General features: G+C 39.4%; 2 protein-coding genes across 16 annotated transcripts in view; both read left to right on the top strand.

Annotated features, from left to right (window-relative positions):
• Positions 1–1,359, top strand: part of LOC141362954 (protein NLRC3-like) — a 47,638-nt gene extending 46,279 nt beyond the window's left edge. The window contains exon 7 of the mRNA XM_073865272.1: positions 1,182–1,359. Coding sequence (XP_073721373.1) covers positions 1,182–1,359 — 178 coding nt within the window. The remainder of the gene's footprint in view (positions 1–1,181) is intronic.
• The window catches only part of LOC129454094 (uncharacterized), a 476,448-nt gene that overhangs the window by 371,102 nt on the left and 87,925 nt on the right, over positions 1–17,421 (top strand). For all 15 annotated transcript variants that reach the window (XM_073865347.1, XM_073865342.1, XM_073865343.1 and 12 more), the window contains one exon: positions 3,615–3,788. In XM_073865347.1, coding sequence (XP_073721448.1) covers positions 3,615–3,788 — 174 coding nt within the window. The remainder of the gene's footprint in view (positions 1–3,614; positions 3,789–17,421) is intronic.

The raw sequence follows: 17,421 nt of genomic DNA, 5'->3' as shown, positions 1-17,421 counted from the left end.
GAAAGTTTTGTAAGTAAGTAGTAGCGACTTGTACCTGATACGCGTTTCAATTGGTAGAAAGTGGAGATGAAGAACGGCATTACATGAGTCCTTTTGGGGCATTTTAGAGCTGTTTTGGGTTTGTTTTTGTCATAATTTGTTCAAATGCATCAAATAAATATACGGTAACACTTTACAATAAGGTTCATTAGTTAACATTAGTTAACTAATGTAGTTAACTAATGTTAACTAATGAACCTTAACTACATTAGTTAACATAAACTAATAATGAACTGCACTTATACAACATTTATTCATCTTTGTTAATATTCATTTCAACAATTACTAATACTTTATTAAAATCTTGTTAATGTTAGTTAATACACTGTGTGAACTAACATGAACAAACCATTAAAAGCTTTATTTCTATTAACTAACATTAACAAAGATTAATTAATACTGTCACAAATGTATTGCACATGGTTTGTTCATGTTAGTTAATACATTCCTTCACACTCCACACTGTAGGTTTATTGTTGTTTAATACTAAGTAATACAACATTTAGATAATTTATTTCTTACAGTCGCCGCCCACAGTAGTACTTGTTTATACTGACACCTACCAACATGCAGGTTAAGTGATGCTAAAATATACAGGTTAGGGGGATTAATTAAATTGTTAGGATTGTCTTAAAGTCGCCATGAAACGGAAGTAGCGATTGCCTTATTTTCCCCGTGGTGACGTATATCCGAATGAAAAGGCTTTTGAGATTAAATAAGGCAGGGCTGGATTTGAATTTGTCCATCGAGATCTGATTGGATCGTTTGAAGTTGGGTCGTGTTGCTAATTGCTAATCGCTGCGATTTTCTCCCGGACCCCGCCCACCTGCCATACTTATGACCGGAAGTGAAGAGAGATTGTTTTGAGGAGGGGAGGAGATTTGCATTTTTGATTAAAGATTATGAGCACACACAAATTTTTTAAAAATAATGAAGCTCACAGATAAGTCATTTGGTTATAATACCACAATATTAAAAAATATATATAGTTTTTCATTTCAATTTCATTGCGACTTTCACTCCATTTGCGAAAAAAATTTGTAAGACGAATCCTAAATTAAAAGAGTTCTTAAATAAAAATCTGTTCATAACTGTTACTGTACATTTATGTTGTAATGACCTATTTAATTTCTCTTCTCTAGACTATCAGACTGTAGTATTGGAGAAGAAGGTTATGTTGCTTTGTCTAAAGCTGTGAGATCAAACCCTTCACATCTGATAGAGCTGGATCTCAGTGGAAATAATCCTGGAGAAACAGGAGTCAAACACATCCATGATTTAATACAAGATCAAAACTGTGCACTCAAGACTGTCAGGTGAGCTCTGCAATGAAATTATTTGATTTCTTTTTCCTCATTAAATTTCTTTATGATACTATGTCACAATAAATTATTTTTAAACAAATAATATAAACTGTTTTTTTTACTTCTTTTTGAGTTTTTCAGACATGTTAGCAAGTAGTTTGGTTTGTTCTACAACAAGACAAGTTTTCTGACAGAAAATCTCTTTCTTCAGGTTATTGAAAAGTTCTTCTGCAGTTGAAGGCTTCAAGTATCTGAGTGAAACTCTTGGTATAAATCCTTTACTCCAGAGAAAACTGAATCTGAATGATCATAAACTAAACAACACAAGACTGAAACAGATCTGTGATCTACTGAAGGATAAACACTGTAGACTCAACACACTCAGGTGAGGATTTCATCTTTATTTAAAGTCTCTTAACAAAGAAGACATCATTTAATATTAGAATGTTATTGTTTGAAATGCATTATTAGTTAACAGCATGATGACAGAATATCTTTCAATTATACATCAAATATCATTTCCTTCTCACAGTCTTGGTAATAAACCATAATGCCCAATGAAATACATGTAAACAAAAAAAAAACACATGTGCATTTGACAGTCAACAGCTAAAAATTCTAAATGTTTTCCTTACAAACAGGATTTAATTAATTTAGTTTCATGTCAGCACCTGCCACATATGGCAGTCTACCATGAGCTGCTGAAAATGCTGTGCACCGTTACAAAAACAATCTATGGAATCTGAAGATAAACAAATTTACCATTGTCCCAATACAGTCATCATAGTGTAACCATAATATGTGTACTAAAGCTGTGGTAATGATCAATAGAGTCAAATACATTTATACGATACATTAGCCCTATTTACACAGGATTAGTATCACCTGCTGACCTCTAGTGATTTGTAATAATTGCGGAGGTTGTCTGTGATCTTATCCCATGCGATTCTTATTCTTACTCTTATTCCCCCGCAAATGACCTTCATTACTATATTTTGCAGAACACCAAGGTCCTGTGATAATATTAGTCCCGTGCAAATTGACATCTCTGTAATTTGACCAGGATTTGGATGGGTCATATATCATTTTTTAGTGCTAATATTACCTGTGTGCCTTTTTTATTAGGTTTTTCTCTGTTTCTGCGCCCCTCACACTGAAGCTGAGGAGCACACATACAGGGGAAAGTTGAGGGAATTATTATATATTTCTGATTTTAAATGTCCATCAGTCTCTCCTGAGACTGTTTAATGATTAATATTCAGAATGTTTGCTTATCCCGTGCAAACTGGGCACACAAAACTCAGATGTAGGAAGGGAATTTCTAAATCACACAAGGTCCCTATAATATGAATCCTGTTTGAATAGTACTTTATACTATAATAAAATCATTGTTAATTTTCAAGCGGTCAAGTTTTGATTTAAGATTTGAATTATTTTGAAATATAACAAAATAAGTAAGACACTGATCTGTTATGTCAAAGTAAAACAACCCACTGCAACCAAGGACAAGTGAATTATATCACTCACCTTATGCACACACTCTGCATGCATGAAACTAAGTTTAATATCTGCTTCTGATCTAGGATGGGCCTGGTTTAACTTTATTTTCTTTTATCAAAATGTTTACAGAAAAACATGTGACTGTATATTTCATGGGTATCAGTCACTGTTTTCTTGTAGGCTCTCTGATATTTATATGCTACAAGTATTTTATAGTACTGTCTGTTATTTATTTATACTAAGAAGGCTTTTTTATGCCTTCCTTTCAAACAAATCTATGTATCATGCTGCAGATGATATGTCATTATGTACATTAACAATGATGTGGGTCAAACATCATGTGATTTACTATTAAAAGGTCATAAATTCACACACCGTAGATCACTTGTAACTGATTCAGATTTGTTTTTTGATCTAACAGAAACATACACTGTATGCTGTTTGAAAATCTGTGTAGCATAAATCCTATAAATAAAATAATCTACAGCAAGTTATAAAACAAGGCTATAAAACAAGATGTTTCTCAGCACTTACTGTTATATACCTGTATACAACTTCATCAATCATAAATTAAACTTAGACATTGACCTATCAGAATCAAAGAATGGACCTAACAGTTTTACAAACTTGTTGTGTGTAACTCCGTGGTCATGGATGTCGTCACAGGCCTGTTGTCTAAAACATGTGAATCATGTGAAATAATAACAATACACCCATGATAAGAGTGTTGTGTGTGTTTGTAAATAATGTTTGTGTTGTGTAATATTTCAGATTGAGTGGTTGTGGTCTAACAGAAGAAAGTTGTTCAGCTTTAGCTTCAGTTTTAAGATCAAACAGCTTCAGTCTAAAAGAGCTCGACATGAGCAACAATAACCTACAAGATTCTGGAGTCAAGAAACTTCACAACGGATTAGAAAATACAAACTGTCAACTACACAAACTCAGGTAACAACATTACATCAAGAAATGTCTCTGTGGGATTATTAAACAGTTAAAAAAAAAATTAACAGTTAAATCACTGTAAATCAGTTTAGTAATACATTTAATAGACGTATAATAGATGTTTTCCTTTCCTTTGTTTGTAACGCACTTACATAGCACAAAACTTACATAATTAAGAAAAACCAATAAGAAAAGTCCAAATTCAACAGCCTCAGTTAGAGGTCAGATGGCCCTTAGTAAGTGTCTTTTAAGTTGGAATTTGAAACTAGATAGAAAAGTTTGTTGACAAACTTTATGTTGGCTTGACAAAGCGTAGCCTGTACGTTTAAAAAGGTTTGACAGATGTATAGTTTAGTAGGCTATCTGGCTGTTAGTATGTTTAAGTATGAAGTTAGCCTGATTTAGCATCAAGTTAGCATGATTAGCATGAAGATAGCATGATGCTAACATGAAATAGCATGAAGCTAGCATGATGTTAACATGAATTAGCATGAAGCTAACATGATGCTAACATGAATTAGCATGAAGCTAGCATGATGCTAACATGAATTAGCATGAAGCTAGCATGATGCTAACATGAATTAGAATGAAGCTAGCATGATGCTAACATAAATTAGCATGAAGCTAACATGAATTAGCATGAAGCTAGCATGATGCTAACATGAATTAGCATGAAGCTAGCATGATGCTAACATGAATTAGCATGAAGCTAGCATGATGCTAACATGAATTAGCATGAAGCTAGCATGATGCTAACATGAATTAGCATGAAGCTAGCATGATGCTAACATGAATTAGCATGAAGCTAGCATGATGCTAACATGAATTAGCATGAAGCTAGCATGATGCTAACATGAATTTGCATGAAGCTAACATGATGCTAACATGAATTAGCATGAAGCTAGCATGATGCTAATATGAATTAACATGAAGTTAGCATGATGCTAATATTAATTAGCATGAAGCTAGCATGATGCTAACATGAATTAGCATGAAGCTAGCATGATGTAAACATTAATTAGCATGAAGCTAGCATGATGCTAACATTAATTAGCATGAAGCTAGCATGATGCTAACATGAATTAGCATGAAGCTAGCATGATGCTAACATGAAATAGCATGAAGCTAACATGATGCTAACATGAATTAGCATGAAGCTAGCATGATGCTAATATGAATTAGCATGAAGGTAGCATGATGCTAACATGAATTAGCATGAAGCTAGCATGATGCTAACATGAATTAGCATGAAGCTAGCATGATGCTAACATGAATTAACATGAAGCTAACGTGATGCTAACATGAAGCTAACATGATGTTAACATGAATTAGCATGAAGCTAGCATTCTGCTAACATGAATTAGCATGATGCTAATGTGAATTAGCATGAAGCTAGCATGATGCTAACATGAATTAGCATGAAGTTAGCATGTTGCTAACATTAATTAGCATGAAGCTAACATGATGCTAACATGAATTAGCATTAAGCTAGCATGATGCTAACATAAATTAGCATGAAGCTAGCATGATGCTAACATGAATTAGCATGAAGTTAGCATGATGCTAACATGAATTTGCATGAAGCTAACATGATGCTAACATGAATAAGCATGAAGTTAGCAAGATTTATTATGAAATAAGCATGAAGCTAGCATGAAACTAGCTAGTATGACTTAGCATGAAACTAGCATAAGGCTAACATGACCAAAAGACCCAACCCCCATGTCTCTATGATGTTCGGATCCAGAGATATAAGGCTTTGTTTATTATGTTGCTAGGGTGCTCATATTTGGTTGCTAGGGGCGTGGCTTAATACCTCAATAAGAATCCTTAGAGACTGATTGGATGCCTGAGTAAAATGAGCCCACCCCCATGTCTCTGTGACACTGTGCTGCAAAGATATCCATCTGGGCATTTTATAATGGCAGTCTATAGGAGATGTTGCTAGGGTACCCAAAAATGGTTGCTAGGGGCGTGGCTTAACAGCTATGAGACGATCCAGAGAGACTGATTGGATGCCTGAGTAAAATGAGCCCACCCCCATGTCTCTACGACACTCTAAAGTGAAGATATTCCATCTGGGACGCTTTTATTCCCTTATATGGGCACGTTCCTTGCCCCATTATAAGTCAATGGGGAAATTTGGGTGCCTCTTACACCCCAGGGGTGAGACTTACACCCCAATGTGATGTATGTTCTTACAGAGCCTGCCAGCCTCTTCAAATGTGGTAACCCACAAGTTTCTACAAATTTCTCGCTTGCAGCTATGACCCGTCAAAGTTTGTCGCAATGTTAAGTCAATGGAAAATTTGGGGTGTTTGAGCGCCCCGTTTAGGAATTCGGTAGGTCCCATCAGTTAGAAAAGATATAGCATAAATCTACGTACCAGTCTTAAAAGTTTTGTAAAGTTTTGTGGGTGTAGCTTGAAAGCTATAGGAGGAGTTACTGTTAGAAAAAGTGTGGACCAGAAGAATAATAATAACTAGATAGGTACATTTCCTGAAGAAAATGTGAAGTGGTGCTTGCCGTGGCAAATTTCGGGGGACAGTATATGTTTATACTCCATACCACAAGTAAAACAATCCAACCCCCGTGTCTCTACGATGTTCTGATACGGAGTTATAAGGCTTTGTTTACACTGTTGCTAGGGTACTGTATTTGGTTGCTAGGGAAAAAAATGACATCCACTAGTGATTACACGCCGAGTCACGAGTAAAACGGTCCAACCCCCGTGTCTCTACGATGTTCTGATGCGGAGATATAAGGCTTTGTTTACACTGTTGCTAGGGTACTGTATTTGGTTGCTAGGGAAAAAATTGGCATCCACTAGTGATTACATGCCGAGTCACGAGTCAAACGGTCCAACCCCCGTGTCTCTATGATGTTCTCATGCGGAGATATAAGGCTTTGTTTACTCTGTTGCTAGGGTACTGTATTTGGTTGCTAGGGAAAAAAATGACATCCACTAGTGATTACACGCCGAGTCACGAGTAAAACGGTCCAACCCCCGTGTCTCTACGATGTTCTGATGCGGAGATATAAGGCTTTGTTTACACTGTTGCTAGGGTACTGTATTTGGTTGCTAGGGAAAAAATTGGCATCCACTAGTGATTACATGCCGAGTCACGAGTCAAACGGTCCAACCCCCGTGTCTCTATGATGTTCTCATGCGGAGATATAAGGCTTTGTTTACTCTGTTGCTAGGGTACTGTATTTGGTTGCTAGGGAAAAATTTGACATCCCATAGTGATTACCCGCCGAGTCACGAGTCAAACGGTCCAACCCCCGTGTCTCTACGATGTTCTGATGCGGAGATATAAGGCTTTGTTTACTCTGTTGCTAGGGTACTGTATTTGGTTGCTAGGGAAAAATTTGACATCCCATAGTGATTACCCGCCGAGTCACGAGTCAAACGGTCCAACCCCCGTGTCTCTACGATGTTCTGATGCGGAGATATAAGGCTTTGTTTACACTGTTGCTAGGGTACTGTATTTGGTTGCTAGGGAAAAAAATGACATCCACTAGTGATTACACGCCGAGTCACGAGTCAAACGGTCCAACCCCCGTGTCTCTACGATGTTCTGATGCGGAGATATAAGGCTTTGTTTACTCTGTTGCTAGGGTACTGTATTTGGTTGCTAGGGAAAAAATTGGCATCCCATAATGATTACACGCCGAGTCACGAGTCAAACGGTCCAACCCCCGTGTCTCTACGATGTTCCGATTCGGAGATATAAGGCTTTGTTTACTCTGTTGCTAGGGTACTGTATTTGGTTGCTAGGGAAAAAAATGGCATCCCATAATGATTACACTCTGAGTCACGAGTCAAACGGTCCAACCCCCGTGTCTCTACGATGTTCGGATGCTGAGATATAACTGTTTGAATTTTATGTTGCTAGGGTGCTGAAAAGTGGTTGCTAGGGGCGTGGCTTAGTAAGTCTTTAAGGATCCTGAGAAACTGATTGGATGCCTGAGTAAAATGAGCCCACCCCCATGTCTCTATGACACTCTGGTGCAAAGATATCCATCTGGGCATTTTATAATGGCAGTCTATGGGAGATGTTGCTAGGGTGCCCAAAATTGTTGCTAGGGGCGTGGCTTAATAGCTCTGAGATGATCCTGAGAGACTGATTGGATGCCCGAGTGAAATGAGCCCACCCACTTGTCTGTAGGACATTGTAAAGCGAAGATATCCCAGCTGGAACTTTTTTATTTCCTTATATGGGCATGTTTCCTGCCCCATTATAAGTCAATGGGGCACTTTTGGGTGCCTCTTACACCCCAGGGGTACAACTTACACCCCAATGTGATGTATGTTCTTACAGAGCCTACCACCCTCTTCAAATGTTGTAACCCACATGTTTCTACAAAATCCTCGAGCGGAGCTATGACTCGTCAAAGTTGGGCGCAATGTTAAGTCAATGGGATTTTTCGGGTGGTTTTTCGCCCCCCTATCGGAAATCCTGCACCCGATCGCTTATAAAAGTCATAGCACACCTCTCCTCAATAAACCGGTCGATTTGAGCCCGCTTTCATGGGACTACGGCAAAGCGTGCGGGACGAATTACGCGCCGAAAAAGTGTGCAGACATAAGAATAAGATATAACTAGATAGAAAAGTTTGTTGACAAACTTTATGTTGGCTTGACAAAGCGTAGCCTGTACGTTTAAAACGGTTTGACAGATGTTTAGTTTAGTAGGCTATCTGGCTGTTAGTATGTTTAAGTATATAGCTAGCCTGATTTATCATGAAGTTAGCATGATTAGCCTGAAGCAAGCATGAAGCTCACATGATTAGCATGAAGCTAGCATGATGCTTACATGAAATAGCATGAAGCTAGCATGATGCTAACATGAAATAGCATGAAGCTAGCATGATGCTAACATGAATTAGCATGAAGCTAGCATGATGCTAACATGAATTAGCATGAAGCTAGCATGATGCTAACATGAATTAGCATGAAGTTAGCATGATGCTAAAATGAATTAACATGAAGCTAGCATGATGCTAACATGAATTAGCATGAAGCTAGCATGACGTTAACATGAATTAGCATGAAGCTAACATGATGTTAACATGAATTAGCATGAAGCTAACATGATGTTAACATGAATTAGCATGAAGTTAGCATGATGCTAACATGAATTAGAATGAAGTTAGCATGAAGCTAGCATGATGCTAACATAAATTAGCATGAAGCTAGCTTGATGTTAACATGAATTAGCATGAAGCTATTATGATGCTAACATGAATTAGCATGAAGCTAGGATGATGCTAACATTAATTAGCATGAAGCTAGCATGATGCTAATATGAATTAGCATGAGGCTAGCATGATGCTAACATGAATTAGCATGAAGTTAGCATGATGCTAACATGAATTAGCATGAAGTTAGCATGAAGCTAGCATGATGCTAACATTAATTAGCATGAAGCTAGCATGATGCTAATATGAATTAGCATAAAGCTAGCACGATGCTAACATGAATTAGCATGAAGTTAGCATGATGTTAACATGAATTAACATGAAGTTAGCATGAAGCTAGCATGATGCTAACATTAATTAGCATGACGCTAGCATGATGCTAACATGAATTAGCATGAAGTTAGCATGAAGCTAGCGTGATGCTAACATGAATTAGCATGAAGCTAGCATGATGCTAACATGAATTAGCATGAAGCTAGCATGATGCTAACACGAATTAGCATGAAGCTAGCATGATGCTAACATGAATTAGCATGAAGCTAGCATGATGCTAACATGAATTAGCATGAAGCTAGCATGATGCTAACATGAATTAGCATGAAGCTAGCATGATGCTAACATGAATTAGCATGAAGTTAGAATGATGCTAACATGAATTAGCATGAAGCTAGCATGATGCTAACATGAATTAGCATGAAGCTAGCATGATGCTAACATGAATTAGCATGAAGCTAGCATGATGCTAACATGAATTAGCATAAAGCTAGCATGATGCTAACATAAATTAGCATGAAGCTAGCATGATACTAACATGAATTAGCATGAAGCTAACATGATGTTAACATGAATTAGCATGAAGCTAACATGATGCTAACATGAATAAGCATGAAGTTAGCAAGATTTATTATGAAATTAGCATAAAGCTAGCATGAAACTAGCATGAAGCTAGTATGACTTAGCATGAAGCTAGCATAAGGCTAACATGACCAAAAGACCCAACCCCCATGCCTCTATGATGTTCGGATCCAGAGATATAAGGCTTTGTTTATTATGTTGCTAGGGTGCTCATATTTGGTTGCTAGGGGCGTGGCTTAATACCTCGATAAGAATCCTCAGAGACTGATTGGATGCCTGAGTAAAATGAGCCCACCCCCATGTCTCTGCGACACTGTGCTGCAAAGATATCCATCTGCGCAATTTATAATGGCAGTCTATGGAATAAGTTGCTAGGGTGCCCAAAAATGGTTGCTAGGGGCGTGGCTTAATAGCTATGGGACGATCTTGAGAGACTGATTGGATGCCTGAGTAAAATGAGCCCACCCCCATGTCTCTACGACACTCTAAAATGAAGATATTCCATCTGGGACACTTTTATTCCCTTATATGGGCATGTTTCCTGCCCCATTATAAGTCAATGGGGAAATTTGGGTGCCTCTTACACCCCAGGGGTACAGCTTACACCCCAATGTGATTTATGTTCTTACACAGCCTACCAGCCTCTTCAACTGTGATAACCCACAAGTTTCTACAAATTTCTCGTTCGCAGATATGACCCGTCAAAGTTGGTCGTAATGTTAAGTCAATGGAAATTTTGGGGTGTTTGAGCGCCCCGTTTAGGAATTCGGTAGGTCCCATCAGTTAGAAAAGTCATAGCATAAATCTACGTACCAGTCTTAAAAGTTTTGTAAAGTTTTGTGGGTGTAGCTTGAAAGCTCTAGGAGGAGTTACAGTTCGAAAAAGTGTGGACCAGAAGAATAATAATAACTAGATAGGTACATTTCCTGAAGAAAATGTGAAGTGGTGCTTGCCGTGGCAAATTTCGGGGAACAATATATGATTATACTCTAAGTCACGAGTCAAACGGTCCAACCACCGTGTCTCTACGATGTTCTGATGCGGAGATAAAAGGCTTTGTTTACTCTGTTGCTAGGGTACTGTATTTGGTTGCTAGGGAAAAAATGGCATCCCATAATGATTACACTCTGAGTCACGAGTCAAACGGTCCAACCCCCGTGTCTCTACGATGTTCTGATGCGGAGATATAAGGCTTTGTTTACTCTGTTGCTAGGGTACTGTATTTGGTTGCTAGGAAAAAAATGGCATCCAATAATGATTACACTCCGAGTCACGAGTCAAACGGTCAAACCCCCATGTCTCTACGATGTTCTGATGCGGAGATATAAGGCTTTGTTTACTCTGTTGCTAGGGTACTGTATTTGGTTGCTAGGGAAAAAATTGGCATCCCATAATGATTACACTCTGAGTCACTAGTCAAACGGTCCAACCCCCGTGTCTCTACGATGTTCTGATGCGGAGATATAAGGCTTTGTTTACTCTGTTGCTAGGGTACTGTATTTGGTTGCTAGGGAAAAAATGCCATCCCATAATGATTACACTCTGAGTCACGAGTCAAACGGTCCAACCCCCGTGTCTCTACGATGTTCTGATGCGGAGATATAAGGCTTTGTTTACTCTGTTGCTAGGGTACTGTATTTGGTTGCTAGGGAAAAATTTGACATCCAATAGTGATTATACTCTGATTCACGAGTCAAACGGTCCAACCCCCGTGTCTCTACGATGTTCTGATGCGGAGATATAAGGCTTTGTTTACTCTGTTGCTAGGGTACTGTATTTGGTTGCTAGGGAAAAAATTGGCATCCCATAATGATTACACTCCGAGTCACGAGTCAAACGGTCCAACCCCCGTGTTTCTACGATGTTCTGATGCGGAGATATAAGGCTTTGTTTACTCTGTTGCTAGGGTACTGTATTTGGTTGCTAGGGAAAAAATTGGCATCCCATAATGATTACACTCTGAGTCACGAGTCAAACGGTCCAACCCCCGTGTCTCTACGATGTTCTGATGCGGAGATATAAGGCTTTGTTTACTCTGTTGCTAGGGTACTGTATTTGGTTGCTAGGGAAAAAATTGGCATCCCATAATGATTACACCCCGAGTCACGAGTCAAACGGTCCAACCCCCGTGTCTCTACGATGTTCTGATGCGGAGATATAACTGTTTGAATTTTATGTTGCTAGGGTGCTCAAAAGTGGTTGCTAGGGGCGTGGCTTAATACCTATGTAAGGATCCTGAGAGACTGATTGGATGCCTGAGTAAAATGAGCCCACCCCCATGTCTCTATGACACTGTGGTGCAAAGATATCCAACTGGGCATTTTATAATGGCAGTCTATGGGAGATGTTGCTAGGGTGCCCAAAATTGTTGCTAGGGGCGTGGCTTAATAGCTCTGAGATAATCCTGAGAGACTGATTGGATGCCCGAGTGAAATGAGCCCACCCACTTATCTCTACGACACTGTAAAGCAAAGATATCCCATCTGGAACTGTTTTATTCCCTTATATGGGCATGTTTCCTGCCCCATTATAAGTCAATGGGAATTTTCGGGTGCCTCTTTAACCCCAGGGGTACAACTTACACCCCAATGTCATGTATGTTCTTACATAGCCTAGCACCCTCTTCAAATTTAGTAACCCACATGTTTCTACAAAATCCTCGCTCGTACCTATGACCCGTCAAAGTTTTTGCAATGGTAAGTCTATGGGATTTTGCCCCATTGACTTTTCATTGGGCATTTTTGGGCACCTCCTACACCCCAGGGGTACAACTTACACCCCATTGTGATCCATGTTCTTACAGAGCCTACCACCCTCTTCAAATGTTGTAACCCACATGTTTCTATAAAATCCTCGAGCGGAGCTATGACTCGTCAAAGTTGGGCGCAATGTTAAGTCAATGGGATTTTTCGGGTGGTTTTTCGCCCCCCTTTCAGAAATCCTGCACCCGATCGCTTATAAAAGTCATAGCACACCTCTCCTCAATAATCCGGTCGATTTGAGCCCTCTTTCATGGGACTACGTTAAACCGTGCAGGACTAGTTACGCGCCGAAAAAGTGTCCAGAAAAAGAAGAATAATAATAACTAGATAGAAAAGTTTGTTGACAAACTTTATGTTGGCTTGACAAAGCCTGGCCTGAACGTTAAAAACGGTTTGACAGAAGTTTAGTTTAGTAGGCTATCTGGCTGTTAGTATGTTTAAGTATGAAGCTAGCCTGATTTAACATAAAGTTAGCATGATTAGCCTGAAGCTAGCATGAAGCTAACATGATTAGCATGAAGCTAACATGATTAGCATGAAGCTAGCATCAAGTTAACATGATTAGCATGAAGCTAGCATGATGCTAACATGAAATAGCATGAAGCTAGCATGATGCTAACATGAATTAGCATGAAGCTAGCATGAAGCTAACATGATTAGCATGAAGCTAGCATCAAGTTAGCATGATTAGCATGAAGCTAGCATGATGCTAACATGAATTAGCATGAAGTTAGCATGAAGCTAGCATGATGCTAACATGAATTAGCATGAAGCTAGCATGATGCTAACATGAATTAGCATGAAGCTAGCATGATGCTAACATGAATTAGCATGAAGCTAGCATGATGCTAACATGAATTAGCATGAAGTTAGCATGAAGCTAGCATGATGCTAACATGAATTAGCATGAAGCTAGTATGATGCTAACATGAATTATCATGAAGCCTGCATGATGCTAACATGAATTAGCATGAAGCTAGCATTAAGCTAACATGAATTAGCATGAAGCTAGCATGATGCTAACATGAATTAGCATGAAGCTAGCATGATGCTAACATGAATTAACATGAAGCTAGCATGATGCTAACATGAATTAGCATGAAGCTAGCATGATGCTAACATGAATTAGCATGAAGTTAGCATGATGCTAACATGAATTAGCATGAAGCTAGCGTGATGCTAACATGAATTAACATGACGCTAGCATGATGCTAACATGAATTAGCATGAAGCTAGCATGATGCTAACATGAATTAGCATGAAGTTAGCATGAAGCTAGCATGATGCTAACATGAATTAGCATGAAGCTAGCATGATGCTAACATGAATTAGCATGAAGCTAGCATGATGCTAACATGAATTAACATGAAGCTAGCATGATGCTAACATGAATTAGCATGAAGCTAGCATGATGCTAACATGAATTAGCATGAAGTTAGCATGATGCTAACATGAATTAGCATGAAGCTAGCATGATGCTAACATGAATTAACATGACGCTAGCATGATGCTAACATGAATTAGCATGAAGCTAGCATGATGCTAACATGAATTAGCATGAAGCTAGCATGATGCTAACATGAATTAGCATGAAGCTAGCATGATGTTAACATGAATTAACATGAAGCTAGCATGATGCTAACATGAATTAGCATGAAGCTAGCATGATGCTAACATGAATAAGCATGAAGTTAGCAAGATTGATTATGAAATTAGCATAAAGCTAGCATGAAACTAGCATGAAGCTAGTATGACTTAGCTTGAAGCTAGCATGAAGCTAACATGACCAAAAGACCCAACCCCCATGTCTCTATGATGTTCGGATCCAGAGATATAAGGCTTTGTTTATTATGTTGCTAGGGTGCTCATATTTGGTTGCTAGGGGCGTGGCTTAATACCTTGATAAGAATCCTCAGAGACTGATTGGATGCCTGAGTAAAATGAGCCCACCCCTATGTCTCTGTGACACTGTGCTGCAAAGATATCCATCTGGGCATTTTATAATGGCAGTCTATGGGATATGTTGCTAGGGTGCCCAAAAATGGTTGCTAGGGGTGTGGCTTAATAGATATGGGACGATCCTGAGAGACTGATTGGATGCCTGAGTAAAATGAGCCCACCCCCATGTCTCTACGACACTGTAAAGCAAAGATATTCCGTCTGGGACGCTTTTATTCCCTTATATGGGCATGTTCCCTGCCCCATTATAAGTCAATGGGGAAATTTGGGTGCCTCTTACACCCCAGGGGTGAAACTTATACCCCAATGTGATGTATGTTCTTACACAGCCTGCCAGCCTCTTCAAATGTGGTAACCCACAAGTTTTTACAAATTTCTCGCTTGCAGCTATGACCCGTCAAAGTTTGTCCAATGTTAAGTCAATGGGACTTTCGGAATTTTAATGTCCCGTTTTAGGAATTCTGTAAGTCGGATTCCTTCAAAAAGTCATAGCACACTTCTTCAGACTAGTCAGAATGTCCGTGGAAAATTTGGTGGATGTAGCTTGAAAGCTGTAGGCCGCATTAATTGCAGAAATTTAGTCTCAGAAGAAAAATAATAATAATAATAATAATAAGTTTAAAAGCAATAACAGTATGTTGGCTTTGTCAAGCCAACATAATAAGTATGGGGAATAATAATAGTGATGCCTTGCATAAATGCAAGCACCACTAATAATAAGCTTAGATCGAAGAACAGTATGTTGGCTTTGTCAAGCCAACATAATAATAATAAGTATGAGCAATAGTAATAGTGATGCCTTGCATAAATGCAAGCACCACTAATAATAATAACTAGATAGGTACATTTCCTGAAGAAAATGTGAAGTGGTGCTTGCCGTGGCAAATTTCGGGCGACAGTATATGATTATACTTCCAGTCACGAGTAAAACGTTTCAAAGCCCGTGTTTCTACGATGTTCTGATGCGGAGATATAAAGCTTTGTTTACTCTGTTGCTAGGGTTCTGTATTTGGTTGCTAGGGGGAAAATGGCATCCAATAGTGATTACCCTCCAAGTCACGAGTCAAACGGTCGAACCCCCGTGTCTCTACGATGTTCTGATGCAGAGATATAAGGCTTTGTTTACTCTGTTGCTAGGGTACTGTATTTGGTTGCTAGGGAAAAAATTGGCATCCCATAGTGATTACACTCTGAGTCACAAGTCAAACGGTCCAACCCCTGTGTCTCTACGATGTTCTGATGCCGAGATATAAGGCTTTGTTTACTCTGTTGCTAGGGTACTGTATTTGGTTGCTAGGGAAAAATGTGGCATCCCATAGTGATTACACTCCGAGTCACGAGTCAAACGGTCCAACCCCCGTGTCTCTACGATGTTCTGATGCGGAGATATAAGGCTTTGTTTACTCTGTTGCTAGGGTACTGTATTTGGTTGCTAGGGAAAAATTTGGCATCCCATAGTGATTACATTCTGAGTCACGAGTCAAACGGTTCAACCCCCGTGTCTCTACGATGTTCTGATGCAGAGATATAAGGCTTTGTTTACTCTGTTGCTAGGGTACTGTATTTGGTTGCTAGGGAAAAATTTGGCATCCCATAGTGATTACATTCTGAGTCACGAGTCAAACGGTCCAACCCCCATGTCTCTACGATGTTCTGATGCGGAGATATAAGGCTTTGTTTACTCTGTTGCTAGGGTACTGTATTTGGTTGCTAGGGAAAAAATTGCCATCCACTAGTGATTACCCTCCGAGTCACGAGTCAAACGGTCCAACCCCCGTGTCTCTACGATGTTCTGATGCGGAGATATAAGGCTTTGTTTACTCTGTTGCTAGGGTACTGTATTTGGTTGCTAGGGAAAAAATTGGCATCCACTAGTGATTACCCTCCGAGTCACGAGTCAAACGGTCCAACCCCCGTGTCTCTACGATGTTCTGATGCGGAGTTATGAGGCTTTGTTTATTTGGTTGCTAGGGTACTGTATTTGGTTGCTAGGGGAAAATTTGACATCCAATAGTGATTACACTCCGGGTCACGAGTCAAACGGTCCAACCCCCATGTCTCTACGATGTTCTGATGCGGAGATATAAGGCTTTGTTTACTCTGTTGCTAGGGTACTGTATTTGGTTGCTAGGGAAAAAATTGGCATCCCATAGTGATTACACTCTGAGTCACGAGTCAAACGGTCCAACCCCCGTGTCTCTACGATGTTCTGATGGGGAGATATAAGGCTTTGTTTACTCTGTTGCTAGGGTACTGTATTTGGTTGCTAGGGGAAAAAATGGCATCCCATAGTGATTACACTCTGAGTCACGAGTCAAACGGTCCAACCCCCGTGTCTCTACAATGTTCTGATGCTGAGATATAACCGTTTGAATTTTATGTTGCTAGGGTGCTCAAAAGTGGTTGCTAGGGGTGTGGCTTAATACCTATGTAAGGATCCTGAGAGATTGATTGGATGCCTGAGTAAAATGAGCCCACCCCCATGTCTCTATGACACTGTGCTGCAAAGATATCCATCTGGACATTTTATAATGGCAGTCTATGGGAGATGTTGCTAGGGTGCCTAAAATGGTTGCTAGGGGCGTGGCCTAATAGCTCTGGGACTACCCTGATAGACTGATTGGATGTCTGAGTAAAATGAGCCCACCCCCTTGTATCTACGACATTGTAAAGCGAAGATATCCCATCTGAAAATGTTTGTATTCCCTTATATGGGCATGTTTCCTGCCCCATTATAAGTCAATGGGAATTTTCGGGTGCCTCTTACACCCCAGGGGTACAACTTACACCCCAATGTGATGTATGTTCTTACAGAGTCTACCAACCTCTTCAAATAATGTAACCCACATGTTCCT

The sequence above is a fragment of the Misgurnus anguillicaudatus genome, unplaced genomic scaffold, assembly GCF_027580225.2.
Source record: "Misgurnus anguillicaudatus unplaced genomic scaffold, ASM2758022v2 HiC_scaffold_31, whole genome shotgun sequence".
In the NCBI taxonomy this organism is placed as follows: domain Eukaryota; kingdom Metazoa; phylum Chordata; class Actinopteri; order Cypriniformes; family Cobitidae; genus Misgurnus; species Misgurnus anguillicaudatus.
The sequence above is the reverse complement of the archived record's forward strand: the minus strand, read 5'-3'. Positions and strand labels throughout refer to the sequence as shown.